The following is a 25481-nucleotide window of genomic DNA, read 5'->3' as shown; positions in this document are numbered from 1 at the left end:
TGATGACTCACTCGAGCGCTTCCAGAGTCTACAGGGTCCTAGTTGAGAGCTAGAACTCTTAGAGGTCATCTAGTCTGACCTCAGATATTTACCAGCTGTGTGACCCTGGGCAAGTCATTTAACCCCATTTGCCTCAGTTTCCTCATCTATAAAATGAGCTAGAGAAGGAAATGGCAAACCACTCTGGTATCTACCAAGAAAACCCCAAATGGGGTCATGATGAATGAGGCATGACTGAAAATGACTGAACATCAAAAAAAAGTCCAACTCTCTTATTTTACAAATGAGGAAACTGAGGCCGGGAGAAAGTAGGTGACATGCCCAGGGTCACACAACTACTAAGTGTCAGAGGCAGCATTTGATATCTGATCTTTATTGGCTCTAAGTTAAATGCAACATTTAAGTGTCTACTGCATACAACTGCCAGGTTGGCAGCTTCTTCTTCCTTCAGGCTGCCTCTGCACCTTTTTTCTGATGCTTCTCTTGTTGCCCTCTTGGCTCCTGGGCACCTTCTAGGCCTGCAGAAGGACTTTGTGCAGGCAGCCCCTCCTGGCCCCATCTAAAGAAGTCAAGACTTTGGCCAGATCATTCCCCTTCCCCTAGTCTCAGTTTAATCAAATAAGAGGTGTGGCCTTGAAAATGGCATTCAGTTCATCATCTGCTCAGCTGCCAAAATGATCTTCTGACCATGACACCCCTACTCAATAAATGTTTGTGGTTCCCTACTGTGTCCAAGATCAAGTTACCTTTGGAACATTTAAAGTCCTGTCTGGATCTCCTTCTCCAGTACTCCCCTCAGCTTTCTCTCCCACCCACGATGCTGACCTCCTCGTTCTCTCTCACCTTATCTCCTCTCCTCTATCTCCTGGCTCCCTTCATACCTTCTGCAGGGGGCCTTCCTCAGACCCTCCACCACTGCCACCAGCAGCCCTTGAGAGTACCTGCCTGATGTACACATCCATTGTACATACATTGCCTCCTCCCACTAAATCATGAGCTGCCCAGGGACCCTTTTTGTATCTTTGTCTTTCCTCATAAACAGTTTCTGTCACAGAATAAGCTTTAATAAATTATATTAATTTATACATTAGACCTTGCATATATTACTATATATAATAACTATACATTAATTTAGACTAATTAATACATTAATAAGTGCTTGTTGATTGACTGACTGACATCCCTTCCCTCTCTAAAGGCCTCTCCACAACAAACAACATCTTACGTTCATTCTCTCATTGGATCATCATGTCTTATGTACCACATCAAACATCATGGGGTGATGAATATAGGGCTGGTCTCAGAGGCAATAAGAAGCGGGTTCAAATCTCAATTCTAACACATCCAGTCTATGTGACCTTGGACTAGCTTGCTCACATCTCAGAAGCCCAGAGAAGGTATTGATCAGCTCTACTCATGGAGGTAAACCCACGCTGATGAAAATACAGGCTTAGCTAACAAATAGGCAAATAGAAAGGCAGACAGACAGATCGACAGACAGACAGACAGACAGACAGATAGATGGATGGATAGATGATGGATAGGCAGGTAGATAGACAGACAAGATAGATAGATACATACATACATAGATACATACATAGACACATAAACAGATACATAGACAGACAGACAGAGAAGATGGATAGACAGACAGACAGGCAAGATAGATAAGAAGACAGACAGACAAATAGATGAGCAAACAAGTAATTAAATAACTAAATGAACGAACAACCAAACATGTGTGTGTATGTGCGTGTGTGTGTGCGTGCGTGTGTGTGTGTGTGCGTGCGTGTGTGTGTGTGTGTGACCCAGGTCCTCTTGGTTCAAATCCCAAACTTCCCTTCCACTCTGGCCCTCCTCATAACGCCTACACTGCAGAGATTATTGGGAGCAAAAAGTACTTCTTGTAAGTCTGAAAACACTCAGAAATTGTCATGGTTATAAAATTATATATAAAATATTGTTACAAAGCCTTCAAGTACGATTAAAAGATGTGAATTGTTATTCTGACCTTGGAGTCCCCAAACTGGGTCTCCCTAGCTCTCTCTTTCCATGATTCCAAAGCACAATCTCTGCAGACATGGGCTTCAGGGGATCCTGTACAAAGACCCTTAAATGACAGATTACCAAAGGGAGGGAGGGAGGAAAGCAGGGGCAAAGAAGAGGAAGGAGGAGCAGGAGGAGGAAGGAGGAGCAAGACCAGACACAGAGAACACAGAACCGATTCCTGTCAGGGAGGGCAGTGCCCAGGACCCCTGACCCTCCCCTCTGCCACAGACCAAGGGCAGAGAGGCTGAACCAACAGGGCTCTTGGAGCCAGGAACATCCCGCTCTGTGCTGAGCAGTGCAGACTAACTGCAGCCTCATTGCAGGGGCAAGAGGCAACCATGCCTGTCATTCCACAGCAGCAGCAGCAGCAGTGCCCACATGCCTGGGGCTGATTTGCTCCTTCCTTTCTCTTGGTAAAAGAAAGGCAACAGTAGTCCCCAGACCCCACACCTGGGCCTCTCAGAGGCAATCAGACTCTGGAAACTTGGAGAACAAGAAATAGACCAGCTAAGGCTATGGCAGGACATGGTGTTAGGGCCTGGGGACAGTAGTGACTTTGAAGAAACCAAGGAATAAGGGCAAACCCATCAAGGGCTGACTAAGTACCTAATGGAGCTTGGTGACCTCTCTCAAATCTGGGAACTTTCTAGGGTGCTGGGATGAGTCTGTTAAGATGAAATTCAAGGGAGATAAATATAAAGTCTAACATTTAGGTTCAAAAAATCACCTCTCAAGGGCAGGAGGTGGGGAGGACTAGTTAGCCTGCAATTAATCAGTCAGTCAGATGTGCCAGATGGAGGCAAAGAGATGGCTCAGTGGATAGAGGGCTGGTCTTGGGGTCAGGAAGACCTGAGTTCAAGTCTGGCCTCAGATACTTATTAGCTGAGTGACCTCGGGCAAGTCACTTAACCTCTGCATGCCTAGGAGGTGGCTTACTAGATAGAGCACTGGACCTGGAGTCAGAAAGACCTGTGTTCAAATCTAGCCTCAGACACTAGCTGTGTGACCTTGGGCAAGTCACTTAACCTCTCTTTGCCTTAATTCACTGGGAAATCATTCCAGCATCTTTGATAAGAAAACCCAATGGGCAGTATGGCCCACAGGATCACAGCATGCCAGACCTTGTACTGTACTAAGCAATGGGGATACTAAGGAAGACCAAAAATAATTCCCACTTTTAAGGATGAACGTTCTAATGTGAGAGACTGCATGTTAATGACTGGGTATAGAGAAGAGAGAGAGTAGATTAAGGTCATGTGAAAGGGAGTTAGCCCCTGGGAAGGAGGGCCCAGACCTGGGGCGGGTCACTGAGCATGGAGGTGGCCAACCAGTCCTGGGTTAGCATGGGGAGAGATCTGAGCAGGGCCCAGAATCAAGGCCAAGTGGCCAGAAGAGGACATGGACAAGGGCTGCTGGGAAGGTGGAATCAACCAGACATGGCAAGGGAGACAGTGAGGAGTGGGAGATAACCCCCTGGGTGCAAGCCTGGGTGACTAGCAGGCTGGTGGCATCAGTAATGGTGTAATTAGGAGGAGGGGAAGGTTTAGGATAAAAGATAAGGAAGTTCTTTTTTCGGCCTTGTTAAGTCAGGCATCTACAAGACACCTAGCTGGACATGTCCAAGAGGCAGGCTAGAGGTCAGTGGTGGATAAGCAGACCTGGGAATTACGAGTACAGAGAAGATAGCCGAATACATGAGAGCTGATGAAATTACCAGGTGAATTAGTATAGAAGGAGAAGAGAAGAGGGCCCAGGAGAAAGCCTGAAAAAGATCTGGGACTTTCAGTGTCCTGCAAGCTCTGTGTGAGCCTGAAGTGTGAAACAAAGGCTGAAAAATGATAACTTAGTCTTGACTGCATTAAGGGAGGAAGGGAGGAAGGGAAGAAGGGAGGGAGGGAATGAGCATCTGTTAAGTGCCTACTATGTGCCAGGTAGAAATGGTTATCTCATTTGATCCTCACAACAACCCTAGGAGGTAGATGCTACTAACATTCTCACTTTACAGCTGAGAAGACTGAGGCAGAGATGAAGTGACTTGCCCAGGGTCACACAGCTAATAAATGAAGCTAGAGTTGAATTCAGATGTTCTAGGACTTGGGCAGCTAGGTAGCACCATGGATAGAGCACTGGGCTTAGAATCAGGAGGACTCATATTCAAATACTTACTAGCTCTATGACCTCAGGTAAGTCACTAAGCATATGACTGACCAGCAACATAAAATTCAGTGATGCTCTGGTTCAAACTGGGAAAAGGAGGACAGGGTATTCAACCTAGGTTGGCCCATTTGACTCCAAACCTAGCCTTCTTTCCCCTTATACTTCATGTCTTCCCATAAAGCATGGAGAGATGACTGTTCATCCTCCAGTATTCTCAAGGGGTGGCCTCCTTCTAGGTCTTTGGACATCCATGGATACCAGCTTCTGGCTGTCAGTTTCTGATTGTTGACAGATTGAAATTACAAGAAACCAGCCAAGGGAAGACCTTGGCAAAGTCAACCAGGCTCCTGGCTCCCACATAGAGATTTGGGTTAAGGGGGAGGGTCCAAGGTGAGGAGAGCTAATGAAAACCATCTTTCCACTCTTTCCCTCCCCCTCTCCATCCATCACTCACTTACCCTCTGCATCCACTGTCTCCTTCATGACAATCTCCACCCTATCCACGTGGTGCCGGTTCCAGAGTCGATCCAGGGCTTTCCAGTTCCGGTCTCGGAAGGGCAGGATCTGGGCTACTGCCTGTCAGGAAAGCAGAGGGGCTGAGTTCTCTACATCCATGGAAAGTCCCCCAATCCTCCTGATTTCCCACCTGGGGACGGTCACTGGTCACTGGGATTGATAGGACAAAGCTCACTGATAATGCAACCTCATTCTTTTGGTCTGGTCTGATAATGTCATCAGCAGAGGGAACTCCTAGTGTGGAAATTCCCTCTACCAACGCAGACTAGTCATTCGTCGTTTCTAGATCCTTAGGGGCGCTGAGAAATCAAGGGTTCACCTAGCCAGTATCAGAGTAAAAGGTGAGACAGCAGCCCTGCTTCTTAGGAACATGGGATTCATCCAAGATACTCCAGGTAACAAACATCAGAGATGGAGCTAGAACCCAGGTCTCTGTCTCCGGTCAGCCCCCTTTCCCTGAGGCCACCCAAAGCCAGCTCTTGCCTCTCCTTTATACTCTCCCTTTGAAATTTTCCTTTCTTTTTGAGGGGGTCCAGACTTGTGATTTCAGGGGTTCCCCAGGAGAAAACTCCTTCTACTGACAGCCCACAAGCAATCTCTCCCATTTACCATCTTAGCCAATTGCCTAGCCATTGAGGAGCTGAAGAGGGAGGGGAAGGAAAAAAGTATTTATTGAGCACCTACTATGTGCCAGGCACTGTACGCTAAGCACTTTACAATTATTATCTCATTCAATCCTCATAACAACCCTGGGAGGTAGGTGCCATTACTATCCCCACTTTACAGCAGAGGGAACTGAGGCAGAGATTAAGTGACTTGCCTAGGGTCACACAGCTAGGAAATATCTGAGGTTGAATCTGGACTGAGGTCTTCCTGACTCCAAGCCCAGCCACCTTAATTGCTCAGAATCACAGAGACAATATGTGTCCAAAGCAGTATTTGAACTGAGGTCTCCCTAGCTCCAAGCCCAGCTCCCTATCTCCAGTGTGGTGAAGAATGCTAGGTGACCTCTCATGCCTCAGTTTCATCATCTGTAAAAGGAAGAGGATGAATAGGTAACCTAAAATGTCCCTTATGACCCTTTCTACCAAGCACTATGCTTAGTCCTGAGGATTCAAAGAAAAACGTCCCTGTTTTTAAGGATGTATCTTAAGTATACACATACACACACACACACACACACACACACATTACATATACAATACATTCTGTTGTTGTTGTTCAGTTATTTTCCAGTTGTGTCTGACTCTTCATGACCCCCTTTGGGGTTTTCTTGGCAAAGATACTGGAATGATTTGCCATTTCCTTCTCTAGCTCATTTTACAGATGAGGAAACTGAGGCAAACAGGGTGAAGTGATCACAAAGCTAGTAAGTGTCTGAGGCCACATCTGAACTCAGGTCTTCCTGACTTAAGGCCTGGTACTCTATCTATGGGCACCACCTAGCTGCCCATATAATATATGTGTGTGTGTGTATAAAATATAACACATATGTGTATTATATTATATATAATTTGCATTATATTTACAATATCACATTATACAATTATATATACATTTTATATTATATCTACATATATTGTATATATTATATATAATCGTATAATTATTATATTGTATAATTATATATTACACATGCAATATATAATTATACACATATATATGTATATACTATATATTATACAGACAATACACATGTGCCATATGTATATGATAAATATATTATACTACATGCATGTATTATATATTACATCTACATTACATAGGAACACAAATTTGAATTTTAACCTTTATTCTGAGTGCCTAAGTCTCTCCCTCCGTCCCTCCCACCTCTCCCCCTACCCACTGAGAAGGCCAACAGCACGGATCATAAAATGTCAAAGGTGGGAGGAGCAGAAGGGTGAAGAGATATGTTCAAAGGCACTCTCATCCAAGCTGGCTGTGACTGCGAACAAAGACCAAGGCCAAGCAGCCCAAGCAGGAGAGCTCCAACCCCTGTGACCGCCCCCTGGCTCTCACCTGCTTGCCAAGGTAGTGGTCCACTCGGTACATCTCCTCCTCTCGGAAGAAGGTCCTGAGCTCCTTGGAGAGTTCCTGGGCTGAGCGGCGGTCATGGCCAAAGGGCTTCTCGAAGACCACTCGTAGCCAGGCTCCCGGGCCAGGCCGACAGCTGCTGTTGATATGCTGGGCGATGTCCGAATAGGCAAAGGCAGGTACGGAAAAGTAGAAGATCCTTCCTGACTCTCGAAGGCCCTCCTGCTGGAGCCGGGCCTCGATGTCCTTGCTGAGGGTCGCGTAGTCCTCAGCCGTCCGCAGCTGCCGGTACTGACTCAGCTGCAGAAACTGCCCCTTGAGCTGGGCACAGCGCTCGGGCAACATGTCTGCGGGGCAGGCAAGCTTCTCTATGGCCTGGGTCATGAACTGCTCCCCCTGCTCAGGCTGAGTCAGGGCCGCCCCATGGAAGCTGAAGCTGTGGCCATTGCCCGCCTCGTCCAGGTAGAGTTGGAACAGTCCCTGCCACAGATACTTTTTGGCCAGGTCCCCCGTGGCTCCCAGGAGGATGACGGAGACGTGGCCTGGGGGCTCCTGTGCTAAGACAGACCCCAGGACAGCAGTGGCGCAGATGATGATCCTCAGCATCTTGGGCCCTAGGGAGCGAGGGGACACGAGAAGACATTAAACAAGAAAAAAATCAGACGTGGGACTCGAATGCTGCTGACATGAAAGTGAGTCTAGCATTTCCCGCGTGGTGGAAAACTTCTATGTGTCTTTTATAACCACTTATTACCTGGGAAATCCTTCTAGACTTGGGCCTCCAGCATGCTGACGAGAGCTGCCTTCATCAGCAAGCCAGCTCCAGCTCAGCCTGGCACAAAGCTCATGTCTGCAGGAGGCAGAGAAGGTGGTCACTGCAGGGCCCATAGGCTGGGTGCTGCCCTTAGCAGAGACTGTGCCAGGCAAGAGGAAGAGGAAGGCAGGCACCAGCAGACCTTGGGGGCCTAAGGTCATCATTGCACACAGGAGGAAACAGAGGCCCAGTGGGGCAGAGTCACTTGTTCAAGGGTCCACAGGGAGGTAAGAGCAGAGACAGAATTCACCCAAATCCTGATTCCAAAGTCAGGGCTCTTCCCAGCTACACAGCAGCCTGCATCACCTTAGGATGCATCAACCCAGATGCCAGGGCAAAAAGACAGGAACCAGGGCAGAGAAAACTGAGGGGCTGCTGAGACAAAGCATGACTCAGGAAAGTACTTTGCAACTCTGACATTCCCTGTTCTGAGAGTCCTCCCAGATCTGACATCCTGTATTCTAAGGGCCCTCCCAGCTCTGACAGTCTATGTTCTAAGGGTCCTCCCAACTCTGACATGCTTTGTTTGTGCCTCAACTGAAATCTCCTCCTGAATCCATAAGAATAAATTGTCTCCCCATTAAAATGTAAGTTCCTTGAGGAGAGAGACTATTTTGCTTTTGTCTTTGTATTTTCTAGAGCCTAGGAAGCAAGTAGTATACAATAAGTGCTTAATAAATGCTTGAGTGAAGGAATGAAAGTATCCCTAGCACTTAGCATAGAGTAGATGGCCCAGCATAGAGTAGATGCATAAAAGGCATCTTCAACACAGTATAGTGCTTGGCATCCAGTAGGAGCTTAATAAATGCTTCTTGATTAACTGACTCCAAATTCCAAGCTCCTCTGAGTGTATACCTCATTCCTAGTGACCCGATGATAACTTAACCCTTCTCAGGTACCAGGTCCCTTTGATTTTAAGTCTATCTTCATGTTACAGTGTGTATTGGGGGGAGGAGGGGTTGCAAGGAGGAGGGAAGACCTCACTAGCTGAGGTGGGAGGGAGGCCAGGTTTGGGGAGAAAACCAGATGGGGTCCAGAGCTGCGTCAACCCAGGAAGGGAAGTCACAGCTTCTCAAAGCTGGAACTTTTGCCTATTTCACACGGATCTTTAGCGTTAGTAGGGCTCTTAGAGGTCAGTTATCCAACCCCCTCACTTGAGAAAGAAGGAAACTGAGGACCAGAGAGATGACTTACCCAGGGTCACACAGGTAATAAATGCTAGAGCTGGGAGTCAAACCCACTAACTCCAAATTCCTCCCAGACCCCACTGTACCCCTCATCTTCTGAGCAAGGATTCCTCCTTGCAATATTCTTGAGAATTCACTGGAAATGAATTAAAGAAAGGGGGGGCCTAGAACTATCAGCTAGGACCTCTTTCCTTTCTTTCTAGTGAAGAATACTGTATATATTGTCTAACTTTGGTTGGCATGGGTCAACATTTATTAAGTACCTACTATGTGCTAGGCACTGTATTAAATGTTGAAAATGCCTTTCATTCTGTATCTTGGGGATACAGAGAAAGGCAAATGACAGCCCTTGCCCTCAAGCCGCTCCCAGTCTAATGGCGACAACTATGTATGAACAAGATGTATATGAAATTAACTGGAGATACTGAAGAGAGGGAAGGCACTAACATTAAAGGAGACTGGGAAAGGCTTCCTGTAGAAGGTGAGATTTAGCTGGTAGATAGAGATGAGGAAGGAGGGCATTCCAGGCACGGGTGACTGAAGGAGCAAAGGCACAGAGAGGGGAGATAGAGGAGGGGCAGCATGGAGCTGATTGTCACTATACTGAAGAGTATGTGTGGGAATGTTAATTCTGCTGAGTTATTTTTTTTTTGAGGTAATTGGGGTTAAGTGACTTGCCCAGGGTCAAACAGCTAGTAAGTGTCTGAGGCTAAATTTGAACTCAGGTCTTCCTTGACTTGAGTGCCAGTGCTCTATCCACTTCACCTAGCTGCCCCTGAATTATTCTTTAATATAAGTGGTATAATCTGGCCTCGAAGCCAAGAAGACTCCAGTTCAAATTCTGTCAGCTAAATAATCCTGATCACTGAACTTCTCAGTTCTCTTAGGCAACTCTCTAAGATCATAAGCTGCCCTAGAAGATGCTAACCATGACTCCTCATTCAGGAGCCCCCTCTAACAATGAAATCACAGGTCCAGTCCCTAGCCCAAAAGGGATGGGTGGGGGAGACAGGGGCCTAAATTAGAAAAGGCAGGTGACTGTTAAAACAAAAGACACATCAATAAAACCCAAGCAGCAGCAGCTAGGGCTGGCCAGTTCCCTTCTGGAGCAGCCAGCAGATCTGGGGACCTGCAGCCACTAGCTGCTCTCTCCACTTCCTCTCTCCAAGGTGCTGGAGCCCTGGCTGGGAACCAGGCCCCTGCAGCCCCTTGGCCACTGGGCAGCTGAGGGAATGTGCACCAAGGCTGTACCCTGCGTCTGCCATCTGGCAGCTGCTGCTGTTGTTTCTCCTGGCTATTCTGGGATTGGTGGTGTTTTTTCTTTCCCCTCTCTGCTTGTCTCCTCACTGACCTTGCAGGTTTTTCCTTCTCTCCAAGGCAGAGGGATCTCTAGAGGGGAAACCCACAGAGGACCAAGGAATAGGGTGTAGGCAGACATGGCGACCCCACTCATCTACTGAGAAAAGGGTAAAGAAAAGGGCATGGATGAAGAGGACAGGGGTGGGGGTGGGGGGTACTGCCTCAATGATCCTTTCCATCCCCCCTTTCCCCTTTTCCCTTTCCCCTGTCCCTTTCTTAACCACTGACCAAGGGGGAGACAAGAAGAGAAGCACTGGGAGGGATTAAGCCTTCTGAAACTCAGCTCAACCCCTAAGTCTTAGTCAGTACTTAATAAATAGTGCCTAGCCCACAGTAGGTGCTTCATAAATGCATGTAGGACTGAATTAAATTAACTTGGTGACCTCTAAAACAAGATTTCTTAACCACCTTTCTGTCATGGACCCCTCTGGCAGTCTGATTAATATAGTGCATATGGTCTTCTCAGAATAATGTTTATAAAAAATTGAAGGAAATATTAAATGTCAGACATTAGTGAAAACTGGTTTTTCCCTACCCAAGTTCAGAGACCCCCTAAAATCTATTCAGGTCTTTCAGGTCTAAATGTTATTTTTTTAGACCAATAGGTTCTTCTATGATGGGAGAATCCTCCTCATCTCTGAACAGTGTTTCTCTGCCCTAGAAGGTGATATAGACAGAGCCACACACCTCCTTCCCTACCCACCTGCCCAACCCACAGTGCTTTGCCAAAGTGGGGGGACTAGGAAAATGGGACACTGCATACAATATCAGAATTTTTCAAATGTAGGTTAGTTTTACTGAACTGGTTTTTTCCATCTTTTTTTATTCTTTGTTATAAGAGATGGCCCCCTGGGAGACAGAGTAGATGGAGGGGTCAGAGGAGACACGTTGGAAAATGTCAGTGATATAAAAACAAAATATAGAAATAAGTATTTATTTCTTTGGAGGCAATCAGAGTTAAGTGACTAGCCCAGAGTCACGCACCTAGTAAGTGTCTGAGGCCAGATTTGAACTCAGGTCCTTCTGACTTCAGGGTCAGTACTCTATCTTATGCACCACCTAGTTGTCCCTAAGTATTTATTTTTAAAAGAAAAGGCTGGGGGGGGCGGGGTGCGGCAGATAGGTGGCACAGTGGATAGAACACCAGCCAGGAAGTCAGATCTAGCCTCAGACACTTGAAACTTACTGTGTGACTCTGGGCAAGTCACTAAATCCCAATTGCCTGGGGTGGTGGAGGAGGGGTGAAACCAAACAAAAGCTTTCCTATGAGGTCCTCTATCTACAATAAACTGGTCAATTAATAAGCATTTATTAAGCTCTTACTGTGTGCCTATCACTGTGCTAAGTGCTAGAGACAGAAATAAAAAATATAGTTCCTGTCCTCCAGGAGCCCACATGCAAATGGGAGGGGTGTTTACTGTACATATACTGGTCTCATAAGGAATTCTGTAGCTTCTATCTTTGAATCTATGAACCAACCATCCCAAGGCTGGACCACTCCCCCTCTGCATCTCTTAAAAATCTTCAGCTTCCTTCAGAGTCCAATTTCTTCATCCCTCCCTCCAGTGCTTTCTCCCCCCACCCCAAATTACCTTAACATCTATATGATATAAGGGGAGGTGAACTGAGGCACAAAGGAAAAAAGACTTGCTCAAGGTCATTTAGTAAGACTGAGGCAGAATCAGGAAAAGAAGGCAGCTAAGTGAGCTCCAGGGTCAGTACTGAGCAAGGGACATGGGGAGGGAGAGAACTAAGGGGCTGGCCTTTAGGACAGACACAAGCTCTCTGTCACTGAGGCTGAAGCCTTTGGTCTAATCTCCTGACACAGCCAAGCTCACAGGTTCCCTTCCAGAAGCTCAGCGTCTCCCACCCTTCTGGCCCTACCCTGGCCAGCTGGGACAGGGGAGGCATGCTACTGGCTACAGCTAAATCTCAGGACTGCCAGGCCCTGCTCTTCACCCTAAGAGGGAAATCATTCGTCTGAATGCTGGGCAATAACCATAGAACCCACATACAAAAACCTATTCAAATTCTGCCAAGGGAAATGGAACAAATCAGTACCTGTGAATTTTAGACTTGGGCTCCAGGTCTGTAGAGCTCTACCAGCAACTAGAGGGACTATGGGCAAAATCACTGTTCTGCTTTGGGCTTTGGTGTCCTCCTATCCATAATGAAGAGACTGGATGTGATGGCGATCTCTTTGGCAAGGTCCTCACAACTCTGATATCCTGTGTTCTAACGGCCCTCCAAGCTCTGAGGTCTCATTATCTCTATGAAAAAGCCATGACTATTTATATCACAGAAGGACTTTTCCCTTTCCGAAAATCCCCTTAAGAATTCCCTCAGTGAAGTGAGTGCTTAATCCCACTCATTACCTACCCAATAGGGCAAAAAAAATTAAATAGAAGACTGAGAAAGGAGGCCAAAGACAAAAGATCATTTCAAAGGGTTGATGCAGCGAATCTGAAATCATGAGGTAGTTGTGCCTCAATTTACAAAAACTACTCTGCTGGGCAGACTGCTGGGCAGTGGGGTATGAGGCGTCCAGCAGGAATCATTCAGGCATCTTGTTCTGCTAGGAATGATGTTGTAAGAAGGGATACTGCAGCACCTTGTTTCGCTCCCACAAAAGTTATTGGGAGACAATCAATAGCTCTGGGGAAGCTCACTTATCTTATTTTACCAAGACAATGGCCATGAGGAGGCAGGGGGAACTAGAAAAATAGGGGTAAAACAGCTCAGACTATAGAGGTCAGGTCAGGTCACAAATATCCTCACCATGTAATCTGCATAAAGAGGGAATGTAGGGAAATAAGAGTGGGAAGTTTGAGTGATTTGACTAACCATAACTCTAACAGGGAGGACGGAACTGTGTAACCTCACTCCTGCTTGTGTATGGGTGTGGGTGTTCCTAGTGAGTACACCTGCTTTCTTGAGAGAAGTGTAATAAATCCCTTCCTCTGCCCACTCTGTTTTTGAGTTCTTTCAGTGAGGAGGAGTTTGCCGTGCTAAGGGACATATCAGGTGGATCTTCCTAAAGGCAGCTAACAGGGAACCAGTGGAGAGTGGAAGTTAGTCCAGGCTAACTCCTTGACCCTCCTTGGGAAGTCTTGTGTTTCTCATCTGTAACCCTGGATAAGAAGTCTCACATTGGTGAATGTCAGTTTCAAGGACCAATAGAAAACCATAGATTTTAAGACTGGAAGGGCCCTTAGAGATCATTCAACCAACCAATCAGTCATCAAGTTTTGTTAATCACTAACTACAGAGTAACTAGGTGCTAAGTACTGAACTAAGCCAAAAAAGGCTGCCCTCAGGGAGTTCACATTCTAAAGGAGAAAGCCATGGATAGAGTTCACGGAGTCTAAGACCTTGGAGGGAAAAAGGCTATATCATTATTTCTATTTAACTAGTTCCCTTTGTAACCCGATATATTTCTGGTTGTTATTATTGAGTTGTTCTAGTCATGTCTGACTTTGTGCCCTCATCTGAGATTTTCTTGGCAGAGATACTGAGAAGTGGTTTGCCATTTCCTTCTGCAGTTCGCTTTACAGATGAGGAAACTGAGGCAAACTGGGTGAAGTCTTCCTGACTTCCTGGTAACACATAGTTGCCCTCTGGTTTGTATACTCTATATTTTACTTTATGCATTTAAAAACCTGATTCTGTGAAGGGGTCCATAGAGAACTCAGGGCACAAAAAATGGCTAAGAAGCCCTGCTCTCAAGATAAAAAGACATAAATAATTCCTGCCTTCAAAGAACTTACATTCCAAAGAGGGAAATATGACAGTCACAGACAAACACAGGTAATATAAATAAAAAATAAAAATAAAGTGAGGGGGAAAGGTATGAATAGCTTAGGGTGGGAAGGATCAAGAAAGGTCTTAGGGAGGCATTGGAATTTAAGTTCAGTTTTGAATGAAACTAGAGGTTCCAGAAGTTGAAGTGAAGAGGGAATTCATTCCAGGCCTGGAAAACAGCCATTACCTCTCATTTTACAGATGAGGAAACTGAGGCTCAGATAGGGGCAGCTAGGGGGCACCATAGCAGATAGAGCACCAAGTCTGGCATCAGGAAGACCCAAGTTCAAATCTGGACCTTGGACACTTACTAGCTGTGTGACCCTGGGCAAGTCACTTAACCTCTGTTTACCTCAGTTTCCTATCTGTAAAATGAGCTAGAGAAGGAAATGGAAAACCGTTACTCCTGTATCTTTGCCCAAATGGAATCATGAAGAGTCGGACATGACTGAAACAACAAAAATATAAACATAAGCTAATATTATTATTAAGTGACCTGCCAGGATCACAAAAGGAGTAATACAGGAGGAGGCTGGACTACGTGAGGATTCTAACTTTGCTACTTGCTGGGTGACCTTGGACAAGTCATTGTAAATCAACTGTGGAAGAGGATACCTGAGATCCTTTCCAGCACTGTCATAAAATCATTGACCTAGAGCTGAAATGGAATGGGGTCTGCCTAGTCCAGCCCCCTTACTTTACAGATAAGAACACAAAAGTTCATCAAGGTTAAGTGTTTTCCCCAAGTTTACATATGTGGGATCTGAACCCAGGTCCTGCCTCAGAAGCCAGGGTCCTTATCTCTAAAATACAATGAGGAGGATTGATGCCTGTTTCCCTAGAGGATACTGGGGAAGTTTTCTCTCCCTCTACCTTGGGCTTGAGAAATCCCCTCCAGGTTTTGGGGGAACACTCACCTTTGCAAGGATAGGGATCTACCAGGCTTCCAAAGAGTCTGTGGGGGTATGAGGCCCACCAGAGGCTCCCGATGGGGTTCACCTCTCCTCCTCTCCTCGACTGTCCCTAGTGAGAGAAGCAGCGGGCAACAGGTCACTAGATCTGAAACTTTCTCTGATCAACCGATTACAGACTAAACAGAAACCCCAGCCAACTGAGTGGTTTCTGGTAAACTGGATGAGGAAATGAGTCTCAGGCTCCATTCCGAGCAAGGGAGGGACTGAGAGAGGAGGGTCCAGTTTAACCCCACCTCCAGTATCCAACTCCCCCCACCCTCCCACTCCACTGCCCTTTCAGTCTGCCTAAACTGGGAAGGTGCTGGGAGAAGAAGGAAAGGTGGGCAATTTTCTGTTAAATCCCTCATTTGGCCTCGGAAATTTTGAAGTGTACATAGGAATGAAATACCAAACATTTTCTTTCTTTTTGGGAAAAAAAAAAGAAGTTTTGAGAGATAGCAGCACAGACACGGTAACTATGAGGGCTAGGGTCAAGAGTCAGAGAGCCCTGCCTCTGACAATAGCTGGGGGAGGTTCAGTTTCCTCAATTACAAAAACAGGAGACAAGGATTAAACCAATGATTTCTTTAGTCTCAGTTGCTCCCAGATAAGGAAACTTGCTCTAAAAATCAAACATGGCCCCCTTGGCAATTTCCAATCTTAGAGGACTGCCTAGAGCACTGAGAGATAGTCAATAATCTACAAACATTTATTAAGAATCTATTAAGTTCCAGGCACAGCAAATGCTGGGGATAAAAATATGGGGAGAGGTGGGGAAGGCAGCTTTCAATCTAATAGGGGAAGACAATTGTGGTTTGTCCTTTCTTCTGGAAGAGGACCTTGACATCAAGGAGGTGATGCCATGACTTGCAAGTAAATTTGGATTTAAGAGAGGCAGGGCTGTGCTAAGTTACCAGCCTCACTTTCTCCTGGAGCCAGTGGCCAAGTGGCCAGATATAGATCAGGATGACAGGAGATGCCCCAGGATGCAGTGGGAGACCTTAGCCTTTTTAAGCTAATGTCTTTAACAGGTCTCAATTTGAGTGAGGCAACCCTCATTCAATGAAGAGGCCTCTTTAAGAACTGAGTCAAAGGATGGCCCCTTTAATAAAAAAAAAAAAATCAAACTGGGAGGGGAAGATGCTCAGAGTTGCTGTCCAAAAGAGAAACAGTTACTATTTACATTCACTTGGAGGCAGGAGGGCCCCCAAATTAACCATTAAGTGGTGCTTGCTCAGAGATCTATTGTTGTCTGATCAATGAGATCCAGAGCGAATTGGGTTTAAGTCTTGGTCTTTGAAAAAGAAATCTAGCCAGTAAACACAAAGTTAACTAGGGAGGTTTCTGCCATCAAAATTTACTTTCCATTGATTGGATAACAATAGGTCTCTGCCCAAGCACCACTTAATGGTTAATTTGGGGGCCCTCCTGCCTCAGAGTGAATGTAGATAGTAACTGTTTCTCTTTTGGACAGCAACCCTGAGCATCTTCCCCTCCCAGTTTGATTTTTTTTTTTATTGAAGGGGCCATCCTTTGACTCACTTCTTAAAAAGAGGCCCCTTCATTGAATGAGGGTTGCCTCACTCAAATTGAGGCCTGTTAAAGATGCTAGCTTAAAAGGGTCAGGGTCTCCTACCGTATCCTGAGCCATCTCCAATGGTCTTGATCTATATCTAGTCACTGGTCCCAGATGGCCCTGGAGGAGAGAAAGTGAGGTTGGTGACTTTGCACAGCTCTCCCTCACTTAAATCCAATTCAGCTTCAAGTCATGTCATCATCTCCCGGATGTCATGGTTCTCTTAGAGAGTGAAGGACAAACCACAATCTATGAGTAGTCCCAGCTGCCCAAATGGGGGGTCCAGCTGGCCAGTTCCAGTCTCTCTCTCCTCTCATGAGGTATTATGCCCTTAGCTGGCGATATTCTATCCAAAGGGGAAGACAATACACCAAACTGAAAAGTGTTACCTAATTAAGGGTGGGGCTTGACTGAGAAATCAGAGGTGTCCAGGTGAGTACAGCCACCTGGAAAATGAAGAGATGTCGGCCCTATCTTCACTCCTTAAATAGAGGAGCTGTTAGCCAAGTCTGTCAATAAGCATTTGTCAAGCACCTACTGTGTGCCAGGCACAGCGCCAAGGGCTGGGAATACAAAGAAAGGCAAAAGACAATCCCTGCCCCCATGGAGTTCCTAGTCTAACGATCTGCCTGATTTTCATCAAATTTTCCAATTTGTTACTTCATTTGCACTGCTCTGGCTGTCTTAAATCCAACTGCAAATCAGTTCCCTTTGAGAATAAAGGACAAACAACTTCATTTAGATTATTTAGAGAGTCAGAGATTTTGATCAGGAAAGGGTATCTTTTGTTGTTGCTTCGTCATATTCAATCATGCCCAACTCTTCATGACTCCATTAAGGGTTTTCTTGGCAAAGACACAGGAGCAGTTGGTCATTTCCTTCTCTCGTTCATTTTACAGATGGGGAAGCTGAGGCAAGCAAGATGAAATGACTTGCCCAGGGTCACACAGTTAGAAAGTGTCTGAGGCTGGATTTGAACTCAGGTTTCCTGACTCCAGACCTGGCGCTTGGTGCATTATGGTGCCACCTAGCTGCCCCTAGGGAGCCTCAACTGTCCTCTATTCCAGTGCCATTGTTTTACAGATGAAAAAAGTGAGCATAAGTGATAACAGCACTTAGCCACCAACAAACCAACCAGCATTTATTAAGCACTTACAGTGTCAGTAGACAATCACTGTTCACCTAATGACCCATCAAGGTACCATGTCTGATAAATGGCCAAGCCTGGATTCAGACCTTGTCCTGTAAAGGTGGGCTGTTCAGAGGCCCTTCCTGCCAGACCCCTCTCCTCAGCAGTGGAGGTGACCCCAGGTTCTCCAAAACTATGCCAACTGAGCCCAAGTTCTAACCATGCCCCACCAGGGCCACAGAGACTTTGGGCACAGGCCTGGCAAGGAGCAGCTGGACTCTGTCTGGAGAGACTGGCCACCAGAAGATTGGATGGGGCATGATGGAGTTTTTGGCTTCAAAACTCTGCTAGAGCAATGAAAGTTTCCAATCTGCGTCAGTGGAGAAAGCCAGACCATGGCTTCTTCAGACACCTAAGGACAGGCTGGACAGAGAGAAATCGACATCTAGTTTCACAGGGTGAAAATGGGGGTCATTGCCATTTCTTCAGCATTTTCAAGTCTATTGGTTTTACTTTTTAACTTGGCATTCTGGGTGCCTAACACAGAGCTTGCCAGATAATAGGAGCTTAATCACCTCTTGGTGTTTCATTAATTTGCTTTCCTCAAATTAGCTTTGCAATGGAATGAGTAAAATGGTCCCCATTTTACAGATAGAGAAACTAAGGCTCTTGGAGGTGAAGAGATTTGTCCAAGGCCACATAGCTCAAAAGGGTCTAAACTAGGACTAGCCTTTCATCTCTATAATCCATTCTCCACTCAGCTGACAAATTAATATGACCATGACATTCATTCCGCTACTTGAAAATGATCAGTGGTTCCTTGTTGACCACTAGGATCAAATATAAAAATTCATTTAAAGACCATTTAAATCCATAAAATCCATTTAAAGACTCTCCCAGCATGGCTTCCATTTCCTTTACTGGTCTTTGATAGTACAGAACATGACCATGTGATTGTTGGGCAGCTAGGTGGCACAGTTGGTAGAATGCCAAGTGTGAAGTTAGGAAGTCTCATCTTCCTGAGTTCAAATCCAGCCTCAGATACATCCTAGCTGTGTGACCTTGAGCAAGTTACTTCACCTTGTTTGCCTCAGTTTCCTCATCTGTAAAATGAGCTGGAGAGGAAATGGCAAATTACTGCAGTATCCTTGCCAAGAAAACCCCAAATGGGGTCACAAAACAACTGAACAATAACAAACCTGACTGTTTGCAAGCCACTCTGGGCCACTTTGTGACTATGTATCCTTGGCCAAGCAATTGTGCCTCTGAGCCTCAATTTCCTGATCTGTCAAATAAAGTATCAGAAGCAGAATTCAAAACCACCCCTCAGCTGATTCTCCAATACACCTACATCATGAGATAGTCAATCAGATTGGTGCAGGGAGAAAGATAGATCTGGAAGTGGATGTTCTGGATTCAAATCCTGACTTTGATGCTTAGAACTGTTTGTGGCCCGAGGCAAATCACTGAACCTCCACTGTGTGTCAGTAATATGTGCTAATCAATCAACTGGCCAAGGTACCATGTCTAGTAAATGACTGAGCCTGGATTGGAGATTCATCACTTGCAAAGTAAGGGATTGGGACTAGCAACAGCCCAAAGTCCCTTCCAGCTCTAAAGGATGACAGCATATCTCACAGGGCAGAGAGCAAGGCATCATGACCAGGCATCCATGGCCACAGGAGCCCAGGGTCCCCAGATTCAAGGTTTGGCCCAAAATCAACTGTGAGGCCTGCCAATAAGGTCACACCAGCAGGTTACCAGGGGAGGCTTGAAAGGATTAGGCCCCAAGAGTTACAGGCATGTCTCTGCTTCCCCTTCATGGTGATCTACAATCAGGCATATCTGGGGGCAGGGGAAGGAAGGGGACAGTGGGAGTGAATTGCCAAACACCTCTATTTGGGTAATGATGACTACAGTACTTGGTCAAAGGGCCTTGGACCTGCCTGTCCAAGCGAGTGTCTTTGTCCAAAAGGTCATTGACCAAGAAGTGCTGGGCAACATCTAAGATCAGGGACAGCTCCTTTCCACTGAAAAATGTATGAGTAGAGGCTCCCTAAAACACACAGAACTCAGCTTACCCTCAACAAACACTTCTCTGCCATGGAATTTTCTGATGTTAAATATAACCCATCTACTAAAAAGTCATAGCACAAGGTCTCTCCTGCTTGTTCCTCCCCCCACCCCCCTACCCCCCCGCCCTGGTACATCACATCCTCAAAACTGCCTACCTGGATGCCTTCTCTTAGCTCATCCTGCTCCCAAACTGGTCCTCACTGCTCAGGTCATATCTGGAGTCTGGAGTCAGCGACTGGCACATACCCAAGAAGGCGCCATGTGCCTACACACATCGCCAGATCACCCATTGCGCACATACACAAAGGGTATACTCTAAGCATATTCTGCATATATCTTCTTTTTTGATTCTTAATACTATATTTTTTCTCAATTTCATGTAAACAAGAATTTTTAACGTTCATTTTTTAAAATGTTGAATTCCAATTTCTCTCCTTCTCTCCCCTTCCCTCTCCTTGAGAAGGCAAGTGCTTTGACAAGGGTTATATATGTGCCTTGGTCTATTGTACCTAAAGCCCTCCGTCACCCTGCTCCCATCCATCTTTCCCACCTTATTTCCCATCTCTCACCTTCACATGTTCTCCATTCCAGTGCAACTGGCCTGCCTCCAGCAGGTGGAGAGTAGACCACAGGCGCAGAAAGGCATATACACTGTGATCAGTCTACTTAAGCTTAATTCTACTTGCTTGTTACAAGGGAAGGTTCTACTGATAGGGATGGGGAGGTATAGAAATCTTCAGGAAGTGACTGATTTAAAAAAAAAAAAGAACATCAATAAACCTTTAAAACAGCAAACAACAAAGATAACACATATTGAACGTAAAAAACAAATGAGCCATAAACTAGCCTGTTTGTTCTGCACACGTGGCATTTCACATCCCACCTTCAAACCTTTGCAGAAGTGGTTCTCCCAGCTGTGGAATGCACTCCCACCTCCCCTCCCCTCTTAGAACCCCCAGCTTCCTTTTTAACCCTAATTCCAGTACCCCCTCTGGCACTGGTCTCTTCCTAACTGCCCTTCCTCCCCACACTCTAGTTATCAGCTCACTCTCCTAAAAATACTTTGGGTTTTTTATTTTTAATAAATATGCACACACACATGCACATGTATGTGTACATGTGCACATTTATTAATTTTTTAATATCTTGGATACCAAACCCTCATTAGAGCAATTTGACACAAAGACTTTTTCCACATCAGACAACTTTCTTCTTGTCTTAGTTGCATTGATTTTGTCTGTGCAGACGCTCTGAAAATACTTTGTATCTGTGCACATGTTGAGTGCCCCCAGTAGACATCTGAGGACAAGGTCTCTGTATACCCAGAACCTAACAGCACCTTGGACATTTGTCAGGGAGACTTATAAGTAGCTTCCTCTCCCAAACCAAAGAAGCACCTGTTCTAGGTTTAAAGTCCTAGGGAGTAGCCTGGGGCAGACAAGTGAAATGACTCCACCCAGGTCTCACAATAGATACCAGAAGCAGGACTTAAGTCTATAATCTTACATCACAACACGGATGTGTCTCTCTTAGCATACATAGGACATGTGCTGAACTAACAATGTTTACTCAGTTGAATTAGGGATATAACAAGACCTGTAGAACAAGTTCCGAATGTGGACTTGGAAGACCTAAGTTCAGATCCTGCCCCTGTTTCTTACTATTGATGTGATCCTGAGGGCAAATCCCATCCTTCTCTCACTCAGGGACTCGATTCACTCCCCTATACAATGAGGGTGGGACTAGGGGACCCCCCCCCTTCAGATTTAAGTCCACTAAGAGATTCCAACAAAAGTCCACCTGGTGGTCCTTATTTGGTGGTTCCCAAACTCCTGCTAAAAATTCAGAACCTTAAGTGGTAAATTACAGAATATTATGAGTAGTACGGATGCCAGGGGGCGCCATAGTGCATAGAGCACCAGGAAGACTCATTTTCCTGAGTTCAAATCTGACCTCAGACATTTGCTAGCTGTGTGCCCCTGGGCAAGTCCCTTCACCCTGCTTCCCTCAGTTTCCTCATCTGTAAAATGAACTGGAGAAGGAAATGGTAAACCACTCCAGTATCTTTAAGAAAACTTCAAATGGAGTCACAAAGAGCTGGACTCGACTGAAATGACTGAACAAATGAGTAATATATTCAGTTATCCCTGGGGATTCACAATACATTTTTCTTGTTATTGAAAAGGGTTTGCAAAACGAAAAATTGGGAACCACTGGTGTAGTGAATAGAATGTTGGCCTTGGATTCAGAAAGACCTGGTTCAAATCCTGTCCCAGCCTGGATGTGCACATTAAAATGTGTGACCACAAATAAATCCCTTAACCTCTCAGTGTCCTGGGTTACACCTTAAGACTATATATCCAATTCAACAAACACATTCTAGGCACTGGAAATTTAAAGACAAAAAAGGATGGTCCCCAGCAACAGTTTCTGATAAGAAAATATTGCTGGGATACATCTTCATGATCAGAGTTCAACACCAGCTACTATTGATGAAGCTCCAAATGACGAACTTTCCACACTGGGAGGACACCATGATCTGTACCATCCTCTACCGACTCAAGAGGAGGCCTTAAGCCCTAACCTGTTTTAGGGCCTGAGCAGGACATGAGCCACAAGGTGGCATCATTCCATGTGCTAACACTGCAGCTCTCCACCCTCCACAGGGGCACCTAGCCACCCATTCAATGACTGATGGCCTTTACCCGAGGAGAAGACACTTTACCACCGGCTGATTGCCAGGGGGGCACTTAAAATTGGTGGAAAATTGAGTATCGGCTGCCAACGATGAAGTGGAAAATTATATGAGCCCTGCCAGGCATTCAATTCAATTAAACCAATGGATATTAAACTCCTGCTGTGTTAAAAATGAGAGGCAATCTGCTATACTGGATAGACAGTTTCCTCAGAGTCAGGAAGACCTGGGTTCAAGTCCTGACTCAGATGAATGTGACACCTGACAAAATAAATTGCAGAACAGTCATTAATATCTGTATAATGGGTATCAGATTGTCTCCTCCATGGGTGAGAGAGAATTTAGAACTCAAAATTTTTTTAAATGAATATTATAAAATAATTATTATTTCTAAAATATTATAAAATAATAGAATTTAAAAGTTGCTCATAGAGGCAGCTTGGCTCATGTGATAGGGAAAAGAACTCTGGAATCAGAAGACCTGCCTCTGATACCTGTATGGCCTTGGGAAAGTCACTTCCTGGGCCTCAGCTTCCCCCATCTGTAAAATAAAAGGGTTGAACTAGGTGACCTCTGAGGTCCGTGAGAGCTATGATCCAATGATCTGATTGGTGGAGAGTTTCTTAGACTAAACAAACCCAGGTCTGGACCAAAAATACATACACAGATACACGTACATATATGCTAATGCTAAGTGCTAAAGTTACAAAGATAGACAATACACAGAAGATGCTAAACAACAGTGGAAAAGAACACTCAGAATCAGAGGCCCACAATGTAAAGTGCTTTGGCTTTGGAGTCAGAATCTGGGTTCAAATCCTGCCATAGTCAAATGTTAGCTAGGTGACTGATCAAGTCACTTGACCTCTGAGCCTCTTTCCTTGTCTATATAATGAAGAGACTGGAATTGGAGGACTTCTAAGATTCCTTTTAAATCTAAATCTAACAGCCTGTGAAATGCCATGCTTCTTCTGCTCTTTGGAGGCAGAGAAGCTGAATTTGAATGCTGGCTTTAGCCCTTGACCACTGCATGACCTTGGGGAAGTCAGTAAATTTCTTTGATCATATTAGGACCACAGATTTCCATCAGGAAACTATGAAGGTCATCTACCCCACCCCCTACATTTTTCTGATGAGAAAACTGAGCTGTTTAGAGGTAAAGTGAGTGACTCACAAGGTCACACAGATGACAATGGCTTGGCAAAGATTTGAATTTGGCTCTTTCCAGACAGAATGTAAGTTTCTAGAGGCTCAAAGTGGTTATACCTTTTTGTGTGTTGGTATCTCCAGGGCCCAAGCATACAGTAGAAATTCAATAAATACCTGTTGTATTGGATTGGCCAAAGCAGACCCTAAGAGGCCTAATTTTATATCCTATCAGAATGCTGCTTCTCAATGGGGTGCCTGAGGTTTGCGCCACAGAAAGCAAAATTCCGTTGTGCTGGGAGGTTGCAGGGGGGGGGGGGGGGGAAGTGGGCTGCAGTTTATTAAAGCCTGCAGAATTCGCTTATTGGCTTGGGAATGGGACAGAAAGGTTCTCCTCCGGCCTGCCAAGGGATCGTTCTAATCACCAGGAGTGCCCAGGCTCATGTGTCATTGGCAGACTTTGCAATCACTCCAGCACGCCCATGCAATCAGCTTATAAATAAAACCTTCGGCGGGAGGAGTCCGGCGAAGGGGCAGCAGGGGCACCGGGGGCACAGGGCGGACTGCAGTCTCCTGCGGCTGAGACGGTCAGCGCCAGACCAGTGCCAGGACAAGCGGATTTCGGGAAATATCAAACGGAGAAGGCAAAGATTCTGCTGATTCAGTGCAGAGGGTGGGGGTGCGGGGAAGGAGGCTTCAGGGCCCTGGGGAAAGGGGCAAGTGGCCGAGTCGTGCGCGCTGCCCCCAGCGGTCATCCCTCTCCACGTGACAGTTCCCTGTTCCCTTCTCCCCACCACACACACACACACACACACACACACACACACACACACGCACGCACGCACGCACGCACCCACACACAGCCTCTCGCAGAGGGTCTCCAATCCCCCAGTGGGTGCACTGATGCTCAGCCTACGAATTTCACCGAAATTACAGCAAGTGGCCTGGGACCTGGGTCTCTATCCCCGAGAGGGCAGCCCTCGGCAGGCACCCAGTTTCGAGGATAACGGGAACTTTCACGGTGCTGCCACTGGGCCCGGGGGAGCAGCCCCCACCCTCAATCCCAGCTGGCCTCCTGGGGGCTACTGTCTCTCCCCAACCCCAACTAGGCCAGCTCTGAAATAGCCCCGGGACGAGGTTGCTCCAAGCCCCTGGCGCGGTGCACCAGGCTCCCGGGCACCAACAGGTGCTAAGGTCTCCCAGCACAATTTCGTTTTGCAAACGCATGGGTGTGGGAGATCCAGGAGGGCCAGCATGAAACCAACGGGTCCCCCTAGCCCGCTTCCTGCCTTCCTCCCCAGGGCGCTCCTTTGCGTCTGTCCCCCACTAAGGAGGTGATCCTCTTCGGGGCTCCGCAGCAAGGGGAGGGTGCATGCGCTCAGACTGGGACCGTACTCACCCTGGGGGTGCGGAAGCGCAAGGGAGCCCGGGCCAAGGAGCGCGCTGGGGGCCCCGGCCGGAGGCAGCGGCAGCTGCTGACAGGGCTGGCCCCGCCCACTCGTGGGTGGCCCTGGAAAAGAGGGCGGGCGCTGCGGGTAAAGTCTTTGGTTTGAGGCTCCCTTACGCGCTCTTCGTGTGCGCGGGCGGGTGGAAAGGAGCCAGGAAAGGCTGAGAATTCTTCCACCCACTGCCACCGCCTTCAAGTGCCTGCCATGGAGTGCTAAAATGAGATGGCCTGCAAGCCAGAGGGACGTGGGTTCGACTCCCGCCTCTGATACCTACTGGCGCCTAATCATGGCTGAGTGATTGATTGGCTGTATGAGCCTGGACCAGTTTTTTACTCTCTCTGTAGCATCTCTCCTTGCGTTGGTAGAGGGTCCTCTAAGAAGGTAATTCCCCTCTTTGTAACCAGTCCCATCTTTTGGGGGTGGGTTGTCTCAAATATACAGAGAACTTTGTCAAATTTTTAAGAATAGGAGTCATTCCCCAACTGATAAATGGTCAAAGGATATGAGCAGGCAGTTTTTGGATGAAGAAACCAAAGTTATA

General features: G+C 46.3%; 1 protein-coding gene across 2 annotated transcripts in view; it reads right to left on the bottom strand.

The window, feature by feature from the left end:
• The window catches only part of H6PD (hexose-6-phosphate dehydrogenase/glucose 1-dehydrogenase), a 50747-nt gene extending 25758 nt beyond the window's left edge, over positions 1-24989 (bottom strand). Inside the window, exons 1-4 of one of the 2 annotated variants that reach the window (XM_072608785.1) lie at positions 24892-24976; positions 14835-14940; positions 6742-7370; positions 4665-4782 (exon numbers count right to left, since the gene is read on the bottom strand). In XM_072608785.1, coding sequence (XP_072464886.1) covers positions 4665-4782; positions 6742-7362 — 739 coding nt within the window. In that variant the 5' untranslated portion in view covers positions 7363-7370; positions 14835-14940; positions 24892-24976. Of the gene's footprint in view, positions 1-4664; positions 4783-6741; positions 7371-14834; positions 14941-24891 lie in introns of both variants that reach the window. The other variant, XM_072608786.1, reaches the window with a different exon arrangement.
• Positions 24990-25481: the final 492 nt, after the last annotated feature.

Source organism: Notamacropus eugenii, chromosome 5, assembly GCF_028372415.1.
Source record: "Notamacropus eugenii isolate mMacEug1 chromosome 5, mMacEug1.pri_v2, whole genome shotgun sequence".
In the NCBI taxonomy this organism is placed as follows: domain Eukaryota; kingdom Metazoa; phylum Chordata; class Mammalia; order Diprotodontia; family Macropodidae; genus Notamacropus; species Notamacropus eugenii.
This window is presented reverse-complemented; position numbering and strand designations above follow the sequence as displayed.